The sequence below is a fragment of the Eurytemora carolleeae genome, unplaced genomic scaffold (genome assembly GCF_000591075.1).
Source record: "Eurytemora carolleeae unplaced genomic scaffold, Eaff_2.0 scaffold1273, whole genome shotgun sequence".
NCBI classification, from domain to species: Eukaryota; Metazoa; Arthropoda; class Copepoda; order Calanoida; family Temoridae; genus Eurytemora; species Eurytemora carolleeae.
The window spans coordinates 23,770-44,887 of record NW_019397159.1 but is presented as its reverse complement, the minus strand read 5'-3'; the positions used below and the strand labels follow the sequence as shown (position 1 = coordinate 44,887).

General features: G+C 33.2%; 2 protein-coding genes across 3 annotated transcripts; one reads left to right on the top strand and one right to left on the bottom strand.

Annotated features, from left to right (window-relative positions):
• The first annotated feature begins 1,911 nt into the window (after positions 1-1,911).
• On the top strand, positions 1,912-12,278 carry LOC111712412 (2-oxoisovalerate dehydrogenase subunit alpha, mitochondrial). 2 transcript variants are annotated; one of them, XM_023487007.1, is made up of 15 exons: positions 1,912-2,009; positions 3,202-3,254; positions 3,666-3,709; positions 4,359-4,428; positions 4,632-4,723; positions 5,449-5,532; positions 5,900-5,960; positions 6,369-6,467; positions 6,708-6,812; positions 7,832-7,924; positions 8,596-8,674; positions 8,744-8,838; positions 9,754-9,795; positions 10,432-10,471; positions 12,004-12,278. In XM_023487007.1, the coding sequence occupies exons 1-14, from the start codon at positions 1,953-1,955 to the stop codon at positions 10,463-10,465; spliced, it is 1,008 nt and encodes a 335-aa protein (XP_023342775.1). In that variant the 5' UTR covers positions 1,912-1,952; the 3' UTR covers positions 10,466-10,471; positions 12,004-12,278. The 2 variants fall into 2 exon arrangements, with proteins under 2 accessions (XP_023342775.1, XP_023342776.1); XM_023487008.1 differs by lacking the exons at positions 4,359-4,428; positions 4,632-4,723 and having other exon boundaries at positions 1,913-2,009.
• A 771-nt stretch (positions 12,279-13,049) lies between these two features.
• On the bottom strand, positions 13,050-21,022 carry LOC111712407 (carbonic anhydrase). Its single transcript, XM_023487001.1, has 9 exons — positions 21,018-21,022; positions 18,072-18,174; positions 16,760-16,874; positions 16,288-16,394; positions 15,763-15,870; positions 15,272-15,330; positions 14,650-14,706; positions 13,805-13,910; positions 13,050-13,172 (listed from the first exon to the last, which is right to left on the bottom strand). Exons 1-9 carry the CDS (start codon positions 21,020-21,022, stop codon positions 13,050-13,052), a joined length of 783 nt encoding a protein of 260 aa, XP_023342769.1.
• Between the last annotated feature and the right edge of the window lie 96 nt (positions 21,023-21,118).

Genomic DNA, 21,118 nt, shown 5'->3' with positions numbered 1-21,118 from the left:
GAGCGGCAAGAGAAGGAACCCGAGGTACAGAGATCTGCAAGCTTCTTTTTGTAGCCTGTAAGAGAGCTGGAGTCTGGGAGTACCGCTGATCTGAGGATACTGCTCATGGCTGATCTAAGGCAAAGACCCGTAGGTAGCAGGGAGTCCGGAGTCCATTCTGTAAAGGGGAAAATTGCCGGAACTAGTGGGAAACCCCAGAATCTTCTTAAGGGGGAGACTGGACCTGCTGGAGCTAAGGGAAACTCGTAATCACAGAGTTTTATGCCTGGAAACCGGTGGTCTGAGTAGAGGGGGAAAGAAGCTAACGAGTCTTCGGAGGCTGGGTAGAGAAGGATTAAAATCCTGGCGTAGGAGTCGGAGGTAGGGTAGACGAAGGCTCTGAGGCAGAAGTCTGAAAGTTCTGCAGAAGAGAGATCCGAAGGTTGAATTATGGAGTTGTTTCTGGAGAAGTGGAAGGAGAAAGCTGAAGAAGGGACATAGTTAGAGACCATGGTGCCGTCGGGGAAGGAGAAAACGGAAAGGTCAGGGATACTGATGGTGAGGGAGGTTGGAGAGTTGCAGATCCAGAAGTGGTTGGCGTTGATGGTTTTCGTGTTAAAGAGTATTCCTAGTAGTACTAGGTTGCCTGAGGCTACATTTTGATTGTCTGCGCTGAGGGTGAGGCAAACTAATCCGATGGCGCCTTGGTTCCAGTTTAAGTTGGAAAGTAGGGAGTCGTTGATTGACTCGAGGGAGGTGATAGAGATGGACTCGAGTTCCTCTAGGGATAGATCGGAGGGGTTTGAGAATCCTGTTGAGCTTTCTATGTTGGTTTCTTTTTTCCTTCGACTCATGACTGAAAGTAAAATAGGGTTAAGAAATGTAGGTGTAAATTAATTGAAATCAAAGTAGTTATATTGTGGTAATTAATTTGGAGTTAAGTTGAGTTAATGTGAATTAAAATAAATAAACATAAGAAGGAGTAAATACTAAGATGAACAAATAAATAAAGAGATAAATAGATGAAGAGTGATTAGATAATAGTTGAGAAAAGAATAAATAAATAAATAGATAAAATTAATAAATAGTAATGTAAATAAATAATAAATAGATAAATAACTGAATCAGTAAATAAATAATAATAATTATGTTGACGAATAACGTTAAGTGAATAATGAAAATAAGGGTAAGTGATTAAATAAGTAATAATTAAAATTAAATGGAGAAAGTTAATAATAATTGCGTAATGTAAGGATAAATGTGTAAGAAGTTAATTGGTAAAAAGTGGTAAAAACTGTTACTCTCCTTATAATTTTTAAAAGATGTAGTACGCTAGAGGTGGAGATAAAGACTGAACCTAGTCAGGAAGAAAGGAACCGGGAGCAGAGGGGAGGGCCCGCGTAAACTCCCCCCAACCGCAAATCCACGTCAGCAGTACAGTACAGGTAGAGAGAGAGAGAAAGCTAAGCTCAGCGCTAGTACAGAAAGTCGTCGTCCTCACTCAGTTTAACCCCTGGATCCAGGGATCAGCGCCTAAACAATCAAAAGATTGAGAATTTTTTCTAGGATATTTGCGGATTGTCTCCTAAAGTTTATGAATTTTATCATATTTCATTCAGAGAAAAATTTCATAATTTCAGGAGTTTGTCTTTCAGGAGTTTGTCTTGTCAGGAGTTTGTCTTTCCGGAGTTTGTCTTTCCGGAGTTTGTCTTTCAGGAGTTTGTCATGGCACCCTTAAAAATCTGCTCCCAGCTTATAAAAATTGGCTAAAATGTATTTCTGCAGTTTTTCACAGATTAAGATAACTGCAAGTTAAGAAGGCTCTTTATATTTGGCTCACATGTTAAAGATTAGTTCTATATCATACTGAATTCAAATTGAATTTTAAAAATTAATCAAAAAATGAAATTTTAAGATATTGTTTATGCTAATGAAGATTTTCAGGTCCATTTTACTAATTTTCAGGTATATTAATGTACAGAGGATTCAGTTTAGACCAGTTTATGAACCAGTGTTATGGGAACTGTGAGGAGAGTTTTCATTATTTTTAACTAACAGATAGTTGTATTGTAAAATTTGCTGCAGATGGTCAGTGGTACATTACACCTCTCCTTAACAATATTATCGAATCCAGAGATCATGGTTGAGTTTATGATTATTGGTTAATTGATAGAAAAGGATTTTGTCTTCAGTAACCGATATTTGAATTGACCACTGCCAGTCCTCTCAAATAAATTAATCTACATACAGGATTAGATTGTGAAGATTGTAGTTTAAATAAAAAAATAATGTAGGAGTAGTATTTAATCATCCTTGATTTTCCTGTCCTTTTTTGTTATTTTTAAGAACTGCTTTTCACTGATAATTTTTGTTTACCTGTATTGTACACAGTGCCTAGGATCCATTTAATATTGTTTTTCTGGATTTTTTTTAACAATTTCAAATTTTTTGTCTTATTTATTTTTGCTTATTTTTAACTTAAAACTTGATGAACCATTCAGAAATCAGGAAACTTTAATAATCTCTCTTTTTTAATAGTTAAGATTTAGGTTTTGAGAGTAAACAATTTTTTTGCAGTTTTTGGTTGATATTTTGTCCCTTGGATGTGATACCGCATATTTTTGTGGTTCCGTATCTGGATCCAGGAAGCCAATATCTTGCGAATCTAATAGATCCGGATTCCCGGGATATGAATCCTAAGCACTGATTGTACATTTCAACAATTATGTTCCTTAAAAATTTGCCAAAGATAAATGTTTTTTTTTTACGGTTTTTGTTCTGTAGAACAGTGTACAGAAATTAGTCAGAAAATCGCAGCTTTTATTTGTGGCTAAGGTAAACTTTCTTTTGTGAACACAGGGGGTCTTAAAATACTATATGAACAACCCAATTCAAATGTCAGTTACTGTCCTTTATTTTTGGTTCTTTTAGTCTTTCATTTTTAGTTCTATATATTTGATTGAATTTAATGTTCTAGCTCATAACAACGAAATATAAAGGATTTAAGATAAAAATGTTGTTTCGTAGTAGATAAGCTATATATTATTTACTCACTGAGCACATTAAAAAAAAATTGTTCCATTTTTAAGTTACAAATGAAAATAAGTACTGATCTTGCAGACTAGTGTTGGAGGAGGCACCCTTTTACTAGCTGATTATCATAGAATTATCTTTGTAATAAGTTAGGTTAACCCTTATAATAATGAAGTATGGGGAATATAGGACGAAGGGAAAGGAAGGCAGATGCCAGTACATTATGGATGTCCTGATTTAAGGTATATTCTTTTAACAATCGTTAAGATGTTTTGATTCCATTTAGAAACAACCATTTCTGTGTTGTTTGTCTATAATTCATACATTACATCTTTATGCATTGATGAAGACTCTGAAAGTTTTGTTTTCCTGCACAGCACACATTAAAAGTTTAATTTTTTCAATTGTTTATATTTTCTTGTTCAATATCCCCCTAGAAGACAATTTGTTTATCTGTTGTCCATAACATTTTTTAAATTTTTCTTCAATGATTTTAAAACCAGTTTATTCTAATTAGGTTTTTTTTGATCATCCAAAATATTTCCTTTTGAAATTTAGTTTTTTTTTTTTACAAAATTCAAGAAGAAACTTTTTCAAGATGAACTATCTTCAAAATTTCTTTTCAACCCAAATTCAAATGTTTAATTCTTCAGTTTTGTGACAATTTCTTCACCCCTGGCAACACAAATGCCACAAGGTATTGACAAGTATGGGCGGTTGAAGGATTAACATGGTTGCATTTTGTTTGTTGAAACTGACATGGTGGTGGTAAACGATTATTGATGAACCAAGCACTAACACAAAGGGAAAATCTGTTAATATTAACCCATCTTCATGTCTGTCCTTTGCATGTTATTCTATCATAAAAAAGCAAGTATTATTTGATCACAAAAAAAGATCTTCTGAATCATGAGTTGGTACTTAAGGTGATAACTTCTATTGCCGAAACTTGAAGAAAACAGTGAGCTTTGTTAGTCTAAACTTCACCTGGGTATTGCCTGGGGGTTTTATAGACGACCCAGGCATGCTTAAAGTGTATATCAAGAGGGGTAGTACTGATGAAAAAAATCGACTGGGGCCGGAACACACACAGTCTTCCTATTGAATTAATAAATTAATTATCTCCTTAGAAGTTCTAAGGTATCAATAAAAAAGTTTAGCTCTATAGATAGCTATATTTGAAAGGTGATTTTATTCTTTTTATGGTGTCAGGAATCAGCAGAGACACAGAACAACAAAAGACTGCAATACCACAGTGGTAGAGGAAGCCTGAATGACTGTTGGGGAACAAGATCTTGGCACTGGTCTGTTGATAAGTTGGCTTAGCTGATATTATCTGATTTTAGGAGTTCTGATGTATCGGGGGTTCACCTTAGACGAGTTCTGCGATCAGTGTTACGGAAACGTAGCTGATAGGAAATTGCATTCATTAGTTTTTTCAATTTTGGGCTAGAGAAACTTCGAATGTTATCAATTACATGTTTATACTTGTTAACACAAGGCATTTGTCATTGGTCAATTGCAAGATGTGCACCAAGGGAATAACTTCTAATTTAAAGTTTGCAAGATGGATCTCTAATATTCTTTGGAATTGGGTTTTAGTGTGAATGCATGTTTAGTGGTAAGGGCAAGCAAATGCCTATTCACTACGGGAGTGTTGATCTGAACTTTGTAACAATCTCAAGCCCTCTTGCAACTCAGATGCCTCAAGGTTATTGTAGAATTTAGAAAGACGTAGCAACACTGTGCTTATTATTTTTATAAAATTAATTAGCTTGCTTTATTTTTTTATTTATGCTTGACATTTTATAGAACAAGCAACTTTAGTTTGGAAAATTTGGTTACTTAATATGATAGAACAGCATACTAAAATATTTCCTTATTTCTTCTCTTGTCATGTAAACTTCACTTAAGGGTATTTATTTTAGTGAAAGAATAAGGTAGATAAACTTCCAAGATTATTCTCTTTCTCTTCAGATTATTTCTCATTAATTTAGTTATTTAAATTTTTTTGTAATCCCTGGACTGGAAGGGTCAGGTTATGTTAATTATTAAAATGTTTTTGCTTCTATTTATGACAGTATTTTTGACATTTCGAAAGGATCTTTTCCAATTCAGTGATAAAATTTTCAAACGCCACAAATTTTATCCAAATTAGAATTATTTATAAGTTAGAACCAGGCCAACATGCTAACCATTACCCGCAGCTTATGTCTAATAAAATAAGGATGATTAAATTTTAAAAAATTAACATATCCTCCTGTGCTTTTTATCTGCCCACATTATGTTGAAGAAGTTGTAACATTAATTATTGACCACTTTGACTCTCCCAGTAGGTTTGAATTATACAATTCTAACTGCATGCTTTGACTAACACATTTTGGTAAATATATTTGAAATATAAAACTACAGCACCAACAAAATTATTTTCTTTAGCGGCCGGGTCTGCTTATGCGTTTAAACGAGCACAGAACGGGCTTGTAGTCATCTGCTACTTTGGAGAAGGTGCTGCCAGTGAAGGTAACTCTAAAACATCTAGTGTGTACAATATTTTAAAGAATTTATTTATAGATAACTATTGTTATAGGGAACAAAACCTTGAAAGTTTATTTTAAACCATACATTATTATACATACTAATGATTAATAAAACACATATTTTTTAAGTTTATACTTCAATCTGATAGAAAAAGGTTTATATATTGCACTGCTTAGAAGACATGATTTCAAGATGCAAGAGAAAACTTGAAATGTTGTCACTTTGCATGAGCTGTCAAATCAACAAATGTTGCGTATTTGTCTTAATTAAAGAAAGAAAAGCATGTTAAATCACGACATTTTTCGAGGCGACATTTCATAGTTTGTTGGATATTTTGTCTGTGTTTTAGGAGATGCGCACGCAGCTTTCAATTTTGCCGCAACACTTGAATGCCCTATCCTATTTTTCTGGTAAGGAACATGAATAAGGGAGGTGATATTATTGTATTTATAGAGTATTTATATATGATTATTACAACCTATTATCACAACATTATTATTTTTCATAACTCTAAAGTTCACATATTCCTTAAGTAGTCCTATTATTTTGAATTAGTAAGAATTTTAGTAGGTTTTAACTACTTTCAAATTAAAAAAAAAAGCCCCCACATAAAAACCAATAAAACCCAATAAACCCACTGGGCTGGATATTTAAAAAAACGGCTTTTTTCCAACCCTGGAGTGAATACTAAGAGTTTTTAGGGGGATTTCGTTCAAAAAAATTCCTTTTAAAGCAACCTTAAAGTGTGTCTTATTCTATTCATTTCTTCCTTCTTTAGGTCATTAATCCCTTTTTGACAATTAACTGTTAATTTTCAGTCGTAACAATGGCTACGCTATCTCTACCCCAGTACAAGATCAATATAGAGGAGATGGTATAGCGGTCAGAGGCCCAGCTTATGGAATGGCTACCATTAGGTCAGTTAAATAACTTACACTTCTGGTTGATTTCATGCCATGTTTGAGTTGATATATTGCCCTATGGTGGGCGATCTTTTGTCATGTTGGATTTGATTTACAAAATAAAGGTTTATTGTTTACGTTTGGTAATTTTACTTATTTGCCGATATATTTGGGTTGTTAAATATTGATTGCGGCTACTTGATAAATTTCTAAATTAAGCTAATGAAACTTTCCAATTAGATTTGTAATTTATAGGGTTGACGGTAATGATGCGCTTGCTGTGTACAATGCAACCAAGGCTGCCAGAGATATGGCTGTGAAAGAAAACCGACCTGTACTCATCGAGGCAATGACTTACAGGTAACAGTAAAATAACAACAGACAGACAGTCAAGAAAAATTAAACTGTGGTTAAATACAGTGGTGTATACAATTCCAATTTTTTTATTCTTTCCCCCCGTCTCAAATTTGTTTATTTCCTCCCCCAAATTCGATAACTAAAAAGACATAATTTTTTAATTTTTATATTGCAGTGCATAACAATCCGTCAAATGATGCATTTTTAAAAACACGTTTTTTTTTGCTGCAATATAACTATTGGGGAAAACTATTTATCAAAAACTCTCTGATTTTAGGTAAAGTTAAGTAGTTATGTAAAGGTAAATAACTTCAGCCCTTCCCTTTCCTCCACTTCTTTATCCGCCAACCTTCCATTGGATCGCTTACCTTCCCGATCTACCCTACCTTCTTTTTACCTTCCCCTTCGATTTCCCTTCCTTGTCCCATCCCTATATTTCTCTTTCCCTCTTAACCTTCCCTTTTCCCTCTCAATCTTCCCAATTCCCTTTCCTTTCCCTTCCTTTTTTCTTCCCTTTTTCCGTACCTTTTTCTTTCCCTTCCCCTCCTCTCGAGTCTTTGATTTCTTTCCCCCCTCCCAAGGGGAGGGGGGGGGGGGAAAGAATTTTACACACCCCTGGGTTAAAAAATACATTACTTTTAACTAATGAATCATGATCATTAATCTTATTTAAAGTTAAGCTCTTTTTTATATGAAAATAAATGTAAGTAAGATTAGTTTGCCATGTTTGTATGTGCAAATAAAACCTTCAGATTGATTTGATAATTGACTGTTCACCAAGGACTGGACACTCAATTCTGAACCTTAGAAGCTGGTGGCAAATCCCTGCAGATTTTGAATTAATTTCTTTTCATTTATTTTCATTTGATTTTCATTTGATTTCATTTGATTTCATTTGATTTTATTTGATTTCATTTGATTTGATTTGATTTCATTTGATTTCATTTGATTTCATTTGATTTGATTTGATTTCATTTAATTTGATTCGATTTGATTTGATAATGTTGACATCTTTCTTTTAGAATTGGGCATCACAGTACATCAGATGACAGTTCAGCCTACAGATCTGTAGATGAGGTTAAACAGTGGAACCAGAAGGATCATCCAATCACAAGGTCAGCTTAAACATAATTTTTATGTAAAGAGAAAAGTGTGTTTTTTCCTCTAAGAAGAACCATTTAAATTGTATGTCTTAGGTCTAATGAGTGATGTCTTGTGTCTTATGTCTGATTCATGATGTTTTGTGTCTTATGTCTTTGTCATGTCTTGTGTCTTATGTCTTGTCAACTTACTTACAACTAACAGAAAATTAGCTATATGTGACTGCAGTGCTTAGGATCCATTTAATTTTGATCCGGATCCGAATCCTAAGCACTGTGTGACTGTCATTCTGATGTTTAGGTTCTACAACTATATTACCAGAAAACTAGCTATATTTGACTATTCTGTTATTTAAGTTTTACAACTATATTACCAGAAAACTAGCTATATTTGACTATTCTGCTATTTAAGTTTTACAACTATATTACCAGAAAACTAGCTATATTTGACTATTCTGCTATTTAAGTTTTACAACTATATTACCAGAAATTTAGCTATATTTGACTATTCTGGTATTTAGGTTCTACAACTATAATACCATAAAACCAGCTATATTTGACTATTCTGGTATTTAGGTTCTACAACTATATTACCAGAAAACTAGCTATATTTGACTATTCTGGTATTTAGGTTCTACAACTATAATACCAGAAAACCAGCTATATTTGACTATTCTTTTATTTAGGTTCTACAACTATATTACCAGAAAGGGGGTCTGGTCTGAACAGCAGGATAAAGAATGGAAAGATGATTCAAGAAAACAGGTTAGAGCCTAAATCCTAATTTCTCTGTTATGTTTATAAGTTCTGTCTCTAATGTTTTATGTTGTTTAGGTATTGCAGGCATTTGCCCGAGCTGAGAAGAAGTTGAAGCCGAGCTGGACTGAGATGTTTACAGAGGTTTATGACGAGATGCCGTCAGATCTTAGGTAATTTCCCAGGGGTGTATATTTTCTTGAAAATATCCCCCCTCATCCTATTGATTAGATAGGTATGAAAACTAACGGAAAATTTTGGTAAAAAAAAAAAAAAAAGATGAAAAACTTGCCTCTTGCCCTCGATGTCCATTTTTTATTTTTTTCTCAGATCTTCAAAATTAATCCCCCCCCCCCCTCACTGAGGGGTAAATTGTTCTTGAAAATATTCACACCTGTAATTTCTCAGAGACAACGGTGTCAGATAATTTTTTTCTATTATCCTTGAGTATGTCAAAATGCCGAACATTTGGTTCGGGTTTGAAAACAACATGTTATGGATATCTCACAATATTTTTATTGAACAACAAATTGATGGGAGAATGTTTTTATCTAAATAGAAATAAACAAAACTTCTAAATTCCATTGAACTGGATTGAGATCCATGTTTAAAGAGGTGTATGACAAGATGTCATTAGAGGCCGAATAAAAAAAATTTGAACCGCGTCGCTGAACCGCCAATAACTTGTTCCAATTGAGCGCCCGGCTTAAATCTCGAAACATTTATTAAAATTTCCAGCTGAACCAACCATGTTTGAAGCGCGTATCATGTTTTAACCGCGTCTTGATGAGGTTTAAATTCTTTGACTTTTGCCTCAGATCCATTTTCAACACTGTTAGAATAAAACCTAACGTTTTGCTGGTGATATTGAAAAATCAGAAGAACTTAGAAATTACGAACATTTTGTTATATTCCACAAATTTTTAAGATAATATTATTGATAATTTTAAAAATATTTTTCTGAAAATTTCTAAAAAATAAATTTGAACCAACAATTTTTTTAACTAGCTATCTTTTCCTATAACAGCAACGTTTTTGCAATTGGTGAATTCTCGATTTGTTGATTTAGTGCATTTTTTATGTTTTAGACGACAGAAAGAAGAGATGGAGGCCCATGTGAAGATGTATAGGAAAGCAAATATTTAAAATTTCTGAAGTTAATTATAAAGATGATTATTGAAAAATTTAAGGGGCTGTCATCGTGATTTATAGCGATTCTTCGATTACAGATCTCAAGTCCTGGATTGTTTAAAAATTTAATGAATACTGAGATCGTTGTTTATTTGTCACTAAATCGACTGTCGGATGTTATGTAAGTGACACCTAATTTAATAAGTGATATACCCAATGCACAACAGTATCATTTAAATCTTTAGCTGAGTAACAGTGGGGAAAATATCATTGGTTTTAATCTTAGTTTTAAAATCAGAGTCCCATTTTTGTCTCTACTCTCTATCCATTTATCTACTCTCAGTTCTATACAGAAAAAAATCCACAGAAGAAATTTTCAGGTTCTAGAGAAAAAAATTATTTAGAACAAAGGGTTCGGTTGTGCCCCTCTTTGATTTACTTCTACAGTCCTGTAATGAACAGAATCCCAGTCATGTACTCTCTTCCAGAAATCTTCGAGATGGTTTTTAGCAAAGTAGTTCATGATAAGAAATATTTATATATATAAAAAAAGAAAATGACAATTGTTAACTTTTACCTTTTTGTCAAATATTTTCACATCTTGCCTATTTTTTTTTATTATTATTTGCTTCCAGTGATAAATATCCTCTACAGAATTATCAGAAATGAAGACAGGTAATTATCTATTTATCTACAGGGCTACCCACAAAGGATGAGACTGTGAAGACGACCGAAAACTCTGAAAATGTGATGATCCCATGGTTGAATTAAGTATTCGCCTTTAGATATAGTAATCTAATGTCTTATATAATGATTTTGCAAAGAAATAAACAAGTTTACAGTTGCAGGGAATCATGAATATAAGGAAACAGACCATACCAATTCCGTACAATCGTCTCTGAAGTCACTTCCTTTGTGGGTCCCCCTGTACAATACATAATAGTTAAATGGGGCGGGAAATAATCAATTTTGATGGGGACTTCTTGAGGCTTTTTATTATTATTGTTCCAACCCAAGCAGGGCATTGGGAATAAAAATGCTTGTCCAGCTAGGACAAATAAGGTAGTCTCAGACTTGAAAACTGCTTTTTGTCCCGGGACAATGAAGTCGGAGATTAAGTATCGGCAGAAAACTCAATCTTAGAAAGTTTTGAGCGGAGCAATAAGTTTTACAATTGTTGTTACAATTGTTACTTTACTAATATTTAGCTTTTATTTAGGAAAACTGAAAAGTCACACTAGCCACAAACTGTAATTTTCTTATTCCCTTAACTTTGCAACCTGAAGGTGTAAACCTTGGATATTTTAATTTTCATTTCTTGAATTTATAGTTTAACCCTATCTCTGCTGGGGTACTTGAAAACCAGGATACGCTGGGGGGGGTCAATTTGACCCCCCCCCCCCCTCTAAATCCCATGTTTGATGTCCAAATATAACAAATGATACATCATTAGAAAGCTCTTGTGCACTACTTTTAGAAAATGCAAACAAATTTGCAAATTTGCAAAAATTGAATTTTTATCGCAAAATCCAGTTATATAGTAAAAATGTGTGCAAAAAAAAAATTGTCAAAAAAATGAAAAATTATACATTTTTGAAAAGCCCTTGACCATGCCATTTCAAATATGCAAAAATTTTTGCAAAATTTTAAATAACATGATTTTTAATCAAGAAAAACTAAAAATGTGCAAATTTCCTTTGACAGGTTGTTTGCAAAAAATTTGCAATTTTTTTTTCGCAAAACTTGTGCAATTTGTTTCCTTTTGTCAAAGGCTTTCCAAAAAGCTAAATTTTATCAAAATCTGACAAGTGAAAGTGGCTCAAAACAAAGATTTAGTTTGTTACAGGAAAAAGCAGTCATTCAGGCAGTGTGCCTGAGGACTCAGGCAGTTAGTATTAAAGCCCTGTTTTAGGCCTAAAGGGAGGGCTATGGGTATGTAAGAAAAGTCAGAAAATTTCAACAGCCTCAGACCAATACTTTTTGAGTTATGTAAAAAAAACTACAGGGGGGGTCAAATTGCCCCCCCCCAGCGGGAATAGGGTTAAATACCCAAGGTGCATCAGTTTTAGTTCTTTAGTTAGAGACTCAGGTAGCAAAGATACAGTAATTAGAAAGTTAGCATTTTTGGCAAGTGTTTTATTCTATTGCTTGCAGCCATAAAAAGTTCTGAATTAAATTTCTGAATTTATTATTAACATTTTTTTCAGGTTGAATCCTCGAGTATTAGCTAGTTAGCAGAAGGCGGCGGGAAAGTGGATAAAAATTAAAATGTGAAAAAATCTGAACATTTTAAATTTTTTATTTTCAACACTTCATGTCAAAAGTTTTATCAAATTTTCTCACAAGTTTTGTAATTATGAACTTGATAGAATTGTTAAAATGTTGTTTGGTGCCATAAATAGAAATCTCTAATGTTTACTAGATATATTATGTATTCACATCCTGTTATGTTTATCTAAATAAATTTTGTCATTCAAGTGAATTTGAATTTAATTTTTATTAAAACAATTCAGTATAATTATAATTAGTTATAATTTTGTTACAAGAACTTAGGTTGTCGAATAATTCTACCAGATAGGGGGCAGGGCGGCCTATCATAATAACATTCATACTTTTTTCAAAAAAGAATCAAGTTATGTACACATATCNCTCCTGGATTGGCGTATTTACTTTCCAATAAAAAAACTCCGAAATTTTATTAAATATAAAAGTCGATAATGGAAATCAAAATTTAGAAACCTCCAAAAGTATTTTTGTATAGTTTATAATAGAGCGCAGTGAAAATTGCAGAAATGTTTTGCATTTGGCTCTCTTTTGTGGATCAATTTTTTTTATTCAGCTGAAGATGTTTCTTGATTTCGTGTCATAAGTTTCTGGGAAATAGATGCCGAATTCAAATTTAAAATATATTTGGTATAATATTAATTTCTTGATGAGTTTTGTGCATGATTTTAGTGGGATTTTTAACCTTCTATTTAAATTTTTTTGAGCACAAAATCTAAGAAGAAACTGATTTAGAAAATATGCAAGTTTTAATACCATTTTCAAATAGATAGCATTGTAGAATTTGTACTCTTAGTACATCTGTATCCTTACGTCACAAGTGTCAGCAGTTTCAGGTATCTAACAAAAATATTAATGATAGTGAGGATAAAGTGCTTATCTTACAGTGAAATAAGTGCAATTTTGTGTTCTTTATTTTCTGTTTTTTACCACTTTTTTATTTAATCTTGGAAAACATGTAAAGGATTTGTTATGGGAAAAAATTTTCTGAAATATTTTTGGTATAATGTGAATGAATGCTATGAATCCTGTAATTGTCTTTCATACACTCGGAAGCTTCATCCCCAAATTTCATCTCTCGCATTATTCGTATCTAAAATAATTTTAATGGGAATGTACGCCGGTACTGGTGATATCAAGTGACCCTCTGTTTAAAGATGGCAATGCCCTGGATTTTAAAACCTATTTTTATTCTGGAAAATACGATTTTAAACTTCTGAAAAGCTACCTGCACTGCAGAGACCTCTATTGGTAGCTTGAGAACTATCCATGTAACAGATTTATAAAGCTAACTGCACTGAAGAGACCTCTTTTGGTTGGTTGAGAACTATCCATGTAACAGATTCATAAAGCTACCTGCACTGAAGAGATCTCTATTGGTTGCTTAAAAACTATTAAGGTTCAAAAAGCTACCTGCATCAAAGAAACCTTTGTAGGTTGCTTGAAAACTATCCATGTAACAGATTCATGATGCTACCTGCATGGAAGAGATCTCTATTGGTTGCTTGAGAACTATCCATGTAACAGATTTATAAAGATACCTGCACTGAAGAGACCTCTATTGGTTGCTTGAGAACTATCCTTGTAACATATTCATGAAGCTACCTGGCCCGCAGATACCTCAATTGGTTGCTTGAGAACAATACATGTATCAGAGCTACCTGCACTGAAAAAAACTCTATTGGTTGCTTGAGAACTATCCATGTAACAGATTCATTAGGATACCTGGACCGAAGAGACCTCTATTGGTTGCTTGAGAACTATCCACGTAACAGATTCATAAAGGGGAGGAGTAGTCAGAGAACCTTCATAAGTCCAGTAACTCTGATTTCTAAAAACACACCAATAGAAGGACACCCACATAGGCTAATAATACAAAGGACCTAATTATATCTTAAAAAATAGAAATTGAAATGCTCAATATAATTTTAAAGGGCCACTAAATTATTTCTAAAAAATAGATTAACAAGGCACAGACAATTATTTTTGTACAAAAAAAATCAGAAAATCTCATTTGTATGAAACTTTTGACTATATCTTGACCTAGTTAACTAGTCTTAATCTTTAAAAAAAAACAGTCTTTGAAACGAGTTTTTACAAGCAAATGTTTGTCTGAGCGACATTAAGTATATAAAATTCAGGTAGTTGACTCAATATAAAAACTTAAGCAATGCACACTGGAACTATTTTTCGTAAAAACTGCTACTGACCTAGCTAAAAGTATGTATATATTTAAAACGTAAAAGATTTGCGTTTTAACATGCAAATTTCTCTATTTGCCAAATTACGTAAAAAAACATCAAGTTTTTGTTTGAATTATGCATTTGTTTCGTAAAAAACATGCATGTATTCGAATTATGTAAAAAACTAATTATTGATGTTGATGGTTAATATATCGTTAGAACTGACAAGGGTCAACCTAGTCTGAAATTTAGTTTTAATAAATGTGGAACTAACATCTACTAATTTACTCTACAGAGGTTTGTACATCACCATCGTCGAATTTTAAATCATGACAAATTGTGCTTATGTAATTTAGATTGCTAGGTGAGATCTGTTTATGAACCTACTTAGGTAGCAAATCTGCTGGATTAATAGGTTCTGGTAAGTCCAGAGTATCCCCCTTTCTGTAAACATTATTATTATTCATTATTTATTTATTAGGATAAGCAGGGGCGTATTCAGGTATTTGTCCAGGGAGGGCTTAAATTTTTTCTTTTTCCAGGGGGGGCTCAGCACTCTTTGGGACCTGAAAATCCCCTGAAATTAATAGATTTAACTGGTATGGGGGGGCTTAGCCCCCCCTGTATACGCCTCTGAGGATAATAGTTCTAAAATTTAGTAGAAACTTTTTTATTCTGTTTCTCGGTTCTAAAATAATTGTATTCGAATTTTTACCGGGTCTAAATATGGGAATTAGAGACAATCTGAAATATCTGATGGTTGATAATTAACAAAGAGTGTTTTAAAAAAATATGTATTACGAGATTTATAAAATTTAGCCTTTCTTCTTTGCATCTTCAACCTTTACAGAGATAATGAACATTTGTAAAAAAAATGGTAGACTACATTTTGGAAGTCCCAAGACTATATAGTAGATTTGGGTGTCAAATGTTTTAACTACTAAAATTGTTTTAACAAGATAATGTAATAAAGATGATATTATGGACACCCTGTATCTAATTATGGTACCTGGGTATATCCTGAAGAACCTCGCAAAGTTTACCAAATTCAGGGTGCTCATCACCAACCTAGGAACGATTTAAAAGGAATTGATTCTGATTTTCTTATCCATACAATTTTGTAACCCAACGATATTTCCAACCATTAAGTAATTATATTAGATATCAACAAGTTTGAAATATCTTTCTGTCTCTTTGTATCCAAAAAACGTCAAAACGGCTGAACTAACCGGGCCAAAATTTTGTATAGGACCTCACGTGACCCCAGGGAAGGTTTTTGAATGATCAGAAAAATTTGTGTTAAAAAGTTATTTATCCTATAAAGTATTGAAAATGCTCAAAAAATATTATGAAATCCGCAATCTTTTCTTTTCCTGTACAAAAAGAAGATGCTCACAGATCAAGCCACAATTAAAAGTTTAAATAGAATATGGTCGCGAAGCGCCTTATAAGCCTAGTAAATTATATTAGGATTATATGAAGTAAACACAATGATATTACTTTGATAAAGACTCCAAGAACAGCGAGACCGTCAGGTTTATCTGCAGCTTCACCAAAGGATCCGTATTTAGAGTTGTAGTGGACTAGGTGAAGTTCAGCTGAGAACATCTAAAGATGGAAGTAATTTTGAATAAAGGAAACATGAGTTAAAAGGATTGGTCTCAGGAAGGGTTATTCTCCTACCTCGTCTCAATAGAATCTTTCTGTAGAAGGAGCTGATTCATTTGGTACACTGTCTCGTTTTGCCTTAGAAAGTCTATATGTAAACTGTTCTGCTTGATCTAGGTGCTTAAAAGTTGGCCCGAAACTTAAAATGAACCAGAGTGTACAGTGGGCTGTACTTACCTTTCCATCCACAGTGTGTTTACTCCCTTTACTTTTCTTTCCATCCACAGTGTGTTTACTCCCTTTACTTACCTTTCCATCCACAGTGTGTTTACTCCCTTTTCTTACCTTTCAATCCACAGTGTGTTCACTCCATTTACTTACCTTTCCATCCACAGTGTGTTCACTCCCTTTACTTACCTTTCCATCCACAGTGTGTTCACTCCCTCTACTATTCTCTCCTCCCCAATGTGCATGAAACTGTGCTAGATGGTAAATATCTGATAGCAAGGGACCTCCCTTTAAACCTGAAAACACAATGAGTCTGAAGTCTATTCTGGAAAGTTTAGTTAATGCACTGTAAAAAGTGTATTTAAATTAGCCCCCATAAAATACTAATGTGATTTCACTTTGTTTATTTTTTTGTTATCTATCAAAATGAAAATTCTTTCAAAAATTTGTCTCAAAAGTTTGTAACGCTCTCTAGCGATCATATTTTAAAGTTGTATTAGAAATTTAGAACTTGGGCCTTTTACTTTCTTAATTAGTGGGAAAAAATTACAAACTGGCAAAACACAGACAAAATTATGTTCCTCAGTTAAAAAGGGCAAATTCAATTTTTCAGAGGGAGAGGGGTAAAGAGCACTGTCTCCAAGTCTGCATATGTGCTTACTTGACCCTTCAGGTAGAACGTTGACCTTCCAGCTGGATCCAGTATTCTCTGCACTCTGGCAGTTGGCCGGAATATAAGTGTACTCAAGCTGGGACAGTTCAGCGCTAGTTTCAACCTGAAGGATTAAAACTGTACTCAAGCTGGGACAATTCAGCGCTATTTTCAACCTGAAGGATTATAACTGTACTCAAGCTGGGACAGTTCAGCGCTAGTTTCAACCTGAAGGAATATAACTGGACAATTCAGCGCTATTTTCAACCTGAAGGATTATAACTGTACTCAAGCTGGGACAGTTCAGCGCTAGTTTCAACCTGAAGGAATATAACTGTACTCAAGCTGGGACAATTCAGCGCTAGTTTGAACCTGAAGGAATATAACTGTACTCAAGCTGGGACAATTCAGCGCTAGTTTCAACCTGAAGGAATATAACTATACTCAAGCTGGGACAATTCAGCGCTAGTTTCAACCTGAAGGAATATAATTGTACTCAAGCTGGGACAGTTCAGCGCTAGTTTCAACCTGAAGGAATATAACTGTACTCAAGCTGGGACAATTCAGCGCTAGTTTCAATATGAAGGATTATAACTGTACTCAAGCTGGGAGAATTCAGCGCTAGTTTCAACCTGAAGGATTATAACTGTACTCAAGCTGGGACAATTCAGCGCTAGTTTCAATATTAAGGATTATAACTGTACTCAAGCCGGGACAATTCAGCGCTAGTTTCAATATTAAAGAATATAACTGTACTCAAGCTGGGACAATTCAGCGCTAGTTTCAATATTAAAGAATATAACTGTACTCAAGCTGGGGCAATTCAGCGCATAGTTTCGATCTGAAGGAATTTTTTGCGGTTTACTTAGTTGACAATTAAACCATTTTTAGGCTTAGAGAATCTTTGCCTTTTAGTTCAACATGTTTATAAATGGTTCAAAATTACTTTTAATCCATTGTAAATGTGAATAACATTCCTGGATTTTCCTGAAGACGTTCTGAGTCCCCAGAATGATGTTATTTTATTTGCTGAAGATTTAACAAATTTGAGTTTTCTAATTTAAAATTTTCAAACAGTTGTAAAACCAAAATATCATACAATAACCTGAGTTTATCAATGCTAGGTGAATAATTACTGTTACCCTGACATGAAATAGAATACTAAATAGAAGAGATCAGCAGTAAGGATTGACAAGTTGGACAAAGACATGAGTAAGCCATTGGACCAATGAGAAACGTTTAATCCCCTTGAAGTCTGCCATTTATCTTTTTTGTTAATATTTCTTGACAATGTCGTAAAATGGGTTGAAATGACCTGAACCTGGCTTGTAAGAATATCTACTGGGGATTGCCTGCTGCCTGCTAGTGATATTGAGAAAATCCCATCATCAACTTTCACAATAAATATATATTCTTCATCAAAACTTGTGTAACATTATTAAAAGTCGTCTTTAGCCCACGCGGAACGTATTTAATAAATCACTACAAAAGTATTAATAGGTGCTTTCCCAAAGGCATTTTCTGAAGGGCGACTTCTCAGAGACAATTTCCCAAGTGGCAACTTCCCAAATGTGCAATTTCCCAAGTGGCATCTTCCCTAAGGTTAGGTTAGGCCCCCTGTTGCTACACAGGCTGCAACGGAAAAGGACCTTCGGGAAATTACCTAACTTCAAAAATAATACTAATGTTGTCTGGCCCGTTTTTGATTAAAAGATAAAAGTCTTATTCTACTGATATACTTAAAGAATTTTTGATGTTTAAAAGGATCCACATTTAAATTTTTTTTTTTAAAGTTTCATAAATTTTGTCTGTTTAAAAAAAATCGGAAATTTTTTCCTCAACTTTTCTCAAAGTTAAAAAATTTGATAATTTGATCTGAATATTTATTTTCAAGGAAATGGTCGATGTAGTTTAAATTTTAACAGTTCTAAATGATAATATATCCTTTTCTGAAAACCACCTCTGAATAGCTAAACTCTACTCATGCTAAAAGTCTTGTATTGCACCTGTTTTTTTGGCAAACCCTGCCAATTATAAAATGCGATATCCAGAGAAAAGAGTATTAGTATGTAAAATTTTATATTGTTTAATGTAATTTTGCTTTAGACAAATATAAATGATGAATATATATATCCCTATATGCCAACAAGAGGGGCCTAGAAAAAAAAACAAATTAATTGTTTAAATACTATTTTTCTTGAAGTTTAAAGTTACCATTTTCTCCCCCGTATCCCCATTCACTCATGGTTTGTCTGAAATTTTCTTCAAAGCATTTAATGAATGAAGAAGAGTGTATGTACAGGGTTATCCTTCTAGGATGAGATTGCTAAGATGACCGAAAACTCTTAAAATGTGACGATCCCAAGGCTAAACTAAGTATTTGGCCTTAGATATAGTAATCTAATGGCTTTTATAATAATTTGGTAAAGAAAGAAGTTTACAGTTACAGGTTTTCGTGAATTAAGGAATCAGACAGTATAAATTCTCTGAAGTCTGATCCTATGTAGGTAACCCCGTATGTAGAGATGGGGATCATTTTTGCGAACAAACCAAATTTTCTTTAAAGATGGTGTGGCCATGGTAAAATAAACAAACGTGGAACTAACGAATTGGATCGTTCAAAGAAATCATTTTAAAATTTAGAATTTTTATGGATCAGTCAGAGCGTTAATAAATGATTTCTAAATTGGTGGTAGAAAAGCAATCTTTTTTATTGAAAAAAAGAATTTTTGGAATAATCTGTTGAAAAAACTGTAGTTTTTACTGAAAACTATCGTTTTTATTGAACGGATGATTTCAGAGAGCGACCATTTAGTTAGAAAACGAACGAAATAGATGAAGAACGAACGAATTAAAATATTTTTGAACGAGTAAAAAAAACTAACAAAATGGGCCGTTAATGCACGATACACGAACAAATTGAAAAAGAATCCGAACGCCCCTATATTTGTAGGCATTTTATGTACTAAAGATAAGATAAGGGAAGGATCTGAAAACCCTCTTAAAACTTAACACTTAAAAAGATGTAACAAAGATAAGAAAGTGTTACAAAAATAGTACGTTCAAATTGTATATAATATATATATATAGTTAGCCCGTGGAAAAAATGTAAAAAGAAAAATTTGAAAAAAAATATTTCGAACTTTTTTTGGCCTCTAACGCCCTCGGGCCACCCCTGAGTTTGGCCGGCTATAGACAATATATTCATATACGAATGTCTTGTTTTATTTAATAGATTTCTTAGGCAGATTTTTTCTCCAAAAATGTACACTAATAAGTATATCAATAATTAAATTAACTTATCTGTACCCAGATGAACACTGAACTGAAAATATAAGATTTACAATAATGAGGAAGAAAAGGAGGAGGAGGGTTGGATCGAATGTGACACGCAAATGATTTATAGATTTTTCGTCAGATTCGAAGATTTTCATTTTTCTCAATATCTCCAAAATAAACTTCTCACGACAAAATGTTAAAGGTTTCTTTGTAAAATTTCTTAAAATATTGTTTTTTTTGTTGTTGATTTTGTTTACTTTTAATTAGAACATTTTTGTTCTGAGATTTCTTAAAATCTATCAGGATATGGTGAGGTTTTTGTGAAATCTGAAATTGATTAAGAAAATTTATTTATTTGTAGGGATTTCCATCAAAGAATAAGACTGTGAAGACGACCTGAATATAATATAATATGGCAAAGTACCTCGAGAAGTGTCATTTACTTTTGCAAAGAAAAAAACAAGTTTACACTTGCAGAGAGTTGTGAATATACGGAAACATACAGTATGAATTCAGTACAGTCAACTCTGAAGTCTGGGTCTGTCCTAGAGAACGATTTTTGAACCAAAAGTTCAGAAATTGACTCAGAATTCAACCAGTAAACCTTTTTAACCAACCAATAAATAAAACTTTAAATCTTTTGTTCACCGATTTATTTCTGAGGTTTTAAAATCTAGTCTCTCCTAATTTTTCTCTTGCTGAACACGTTTGATAAATATTCCCGTGAAAATGACAAAATTTGTATTTTTAATCCTGTTTGAATGTTTCAGCCCCTGAGCCCTGGCTTTAAATTGAAATAATCATTTAATTTCATGCTGTCAATTAGTGGTGTGCGCCGTCATATTTTTCAAACCTTTTTTTGAAAACTAAAATTAACGTTAGATTCAATCCAATCAATATCTCACGTTCACGGTGATTTAGATGTCTAGTTTTAGTGTCCGAGACTCTTCATTTTCTGCAGCTTTCACCGATTAAAATCATGTCATACCTCATTTTCTTATAATTAAAAAATATATAAATTAAAAAAACTGAAATCATTTTTGAGGTTTTGTCGAAAACGGTGTCCAAAAACTTAAATTAATTTTTTTT

What these genes read in the sequence shown, in the direction of transcription:
- LOC111712412 (XM_023487007.1), top strand. Translation starts at nt 1,953, where the DNA reads ATGTACAGAGGATTCAGTTTAGACCAGTTTATGAACCAGTGTTATGGG. An exon ending in TGCAACTCAGATGCCTCAAG is followed by an intron (nt 4,724 to 5,448) that starts GTTATTGTAGAA and finishes TATTTTCTTTAG; the next exon opens with CGGCCGGGTCTGCTTATGCG. An exon ending in GCCCATGTGAAGATGTATAG is followed by an intron (nt 9,796 to 10,431) that starts GAAAGCAAATAT and finishes ATTTGCTTCCAG; the next exon opens with TGATAAATATCCTCTACAGA.
- LOC111712407 (XM_023487001.1), bottom strand. An exon ending in CCAGCAGATTTGCTACCTAA is followed by an intron (nt 13,911 to 14,649) that starts GTAGGTTCATAA and finishes GTGTGTTTTTAG; the next exon opens with AAATCAGAGTTACTGGACTT. An exon ending in TAGAGGTCTCTTCGGTCCAG is followed by an intron (nt 13,173 to 13,804) that starts GTATCCTAATGA and finishes AAATTATTTTAG; the next exon opens with ATACGAATAATGCGAGAGAT.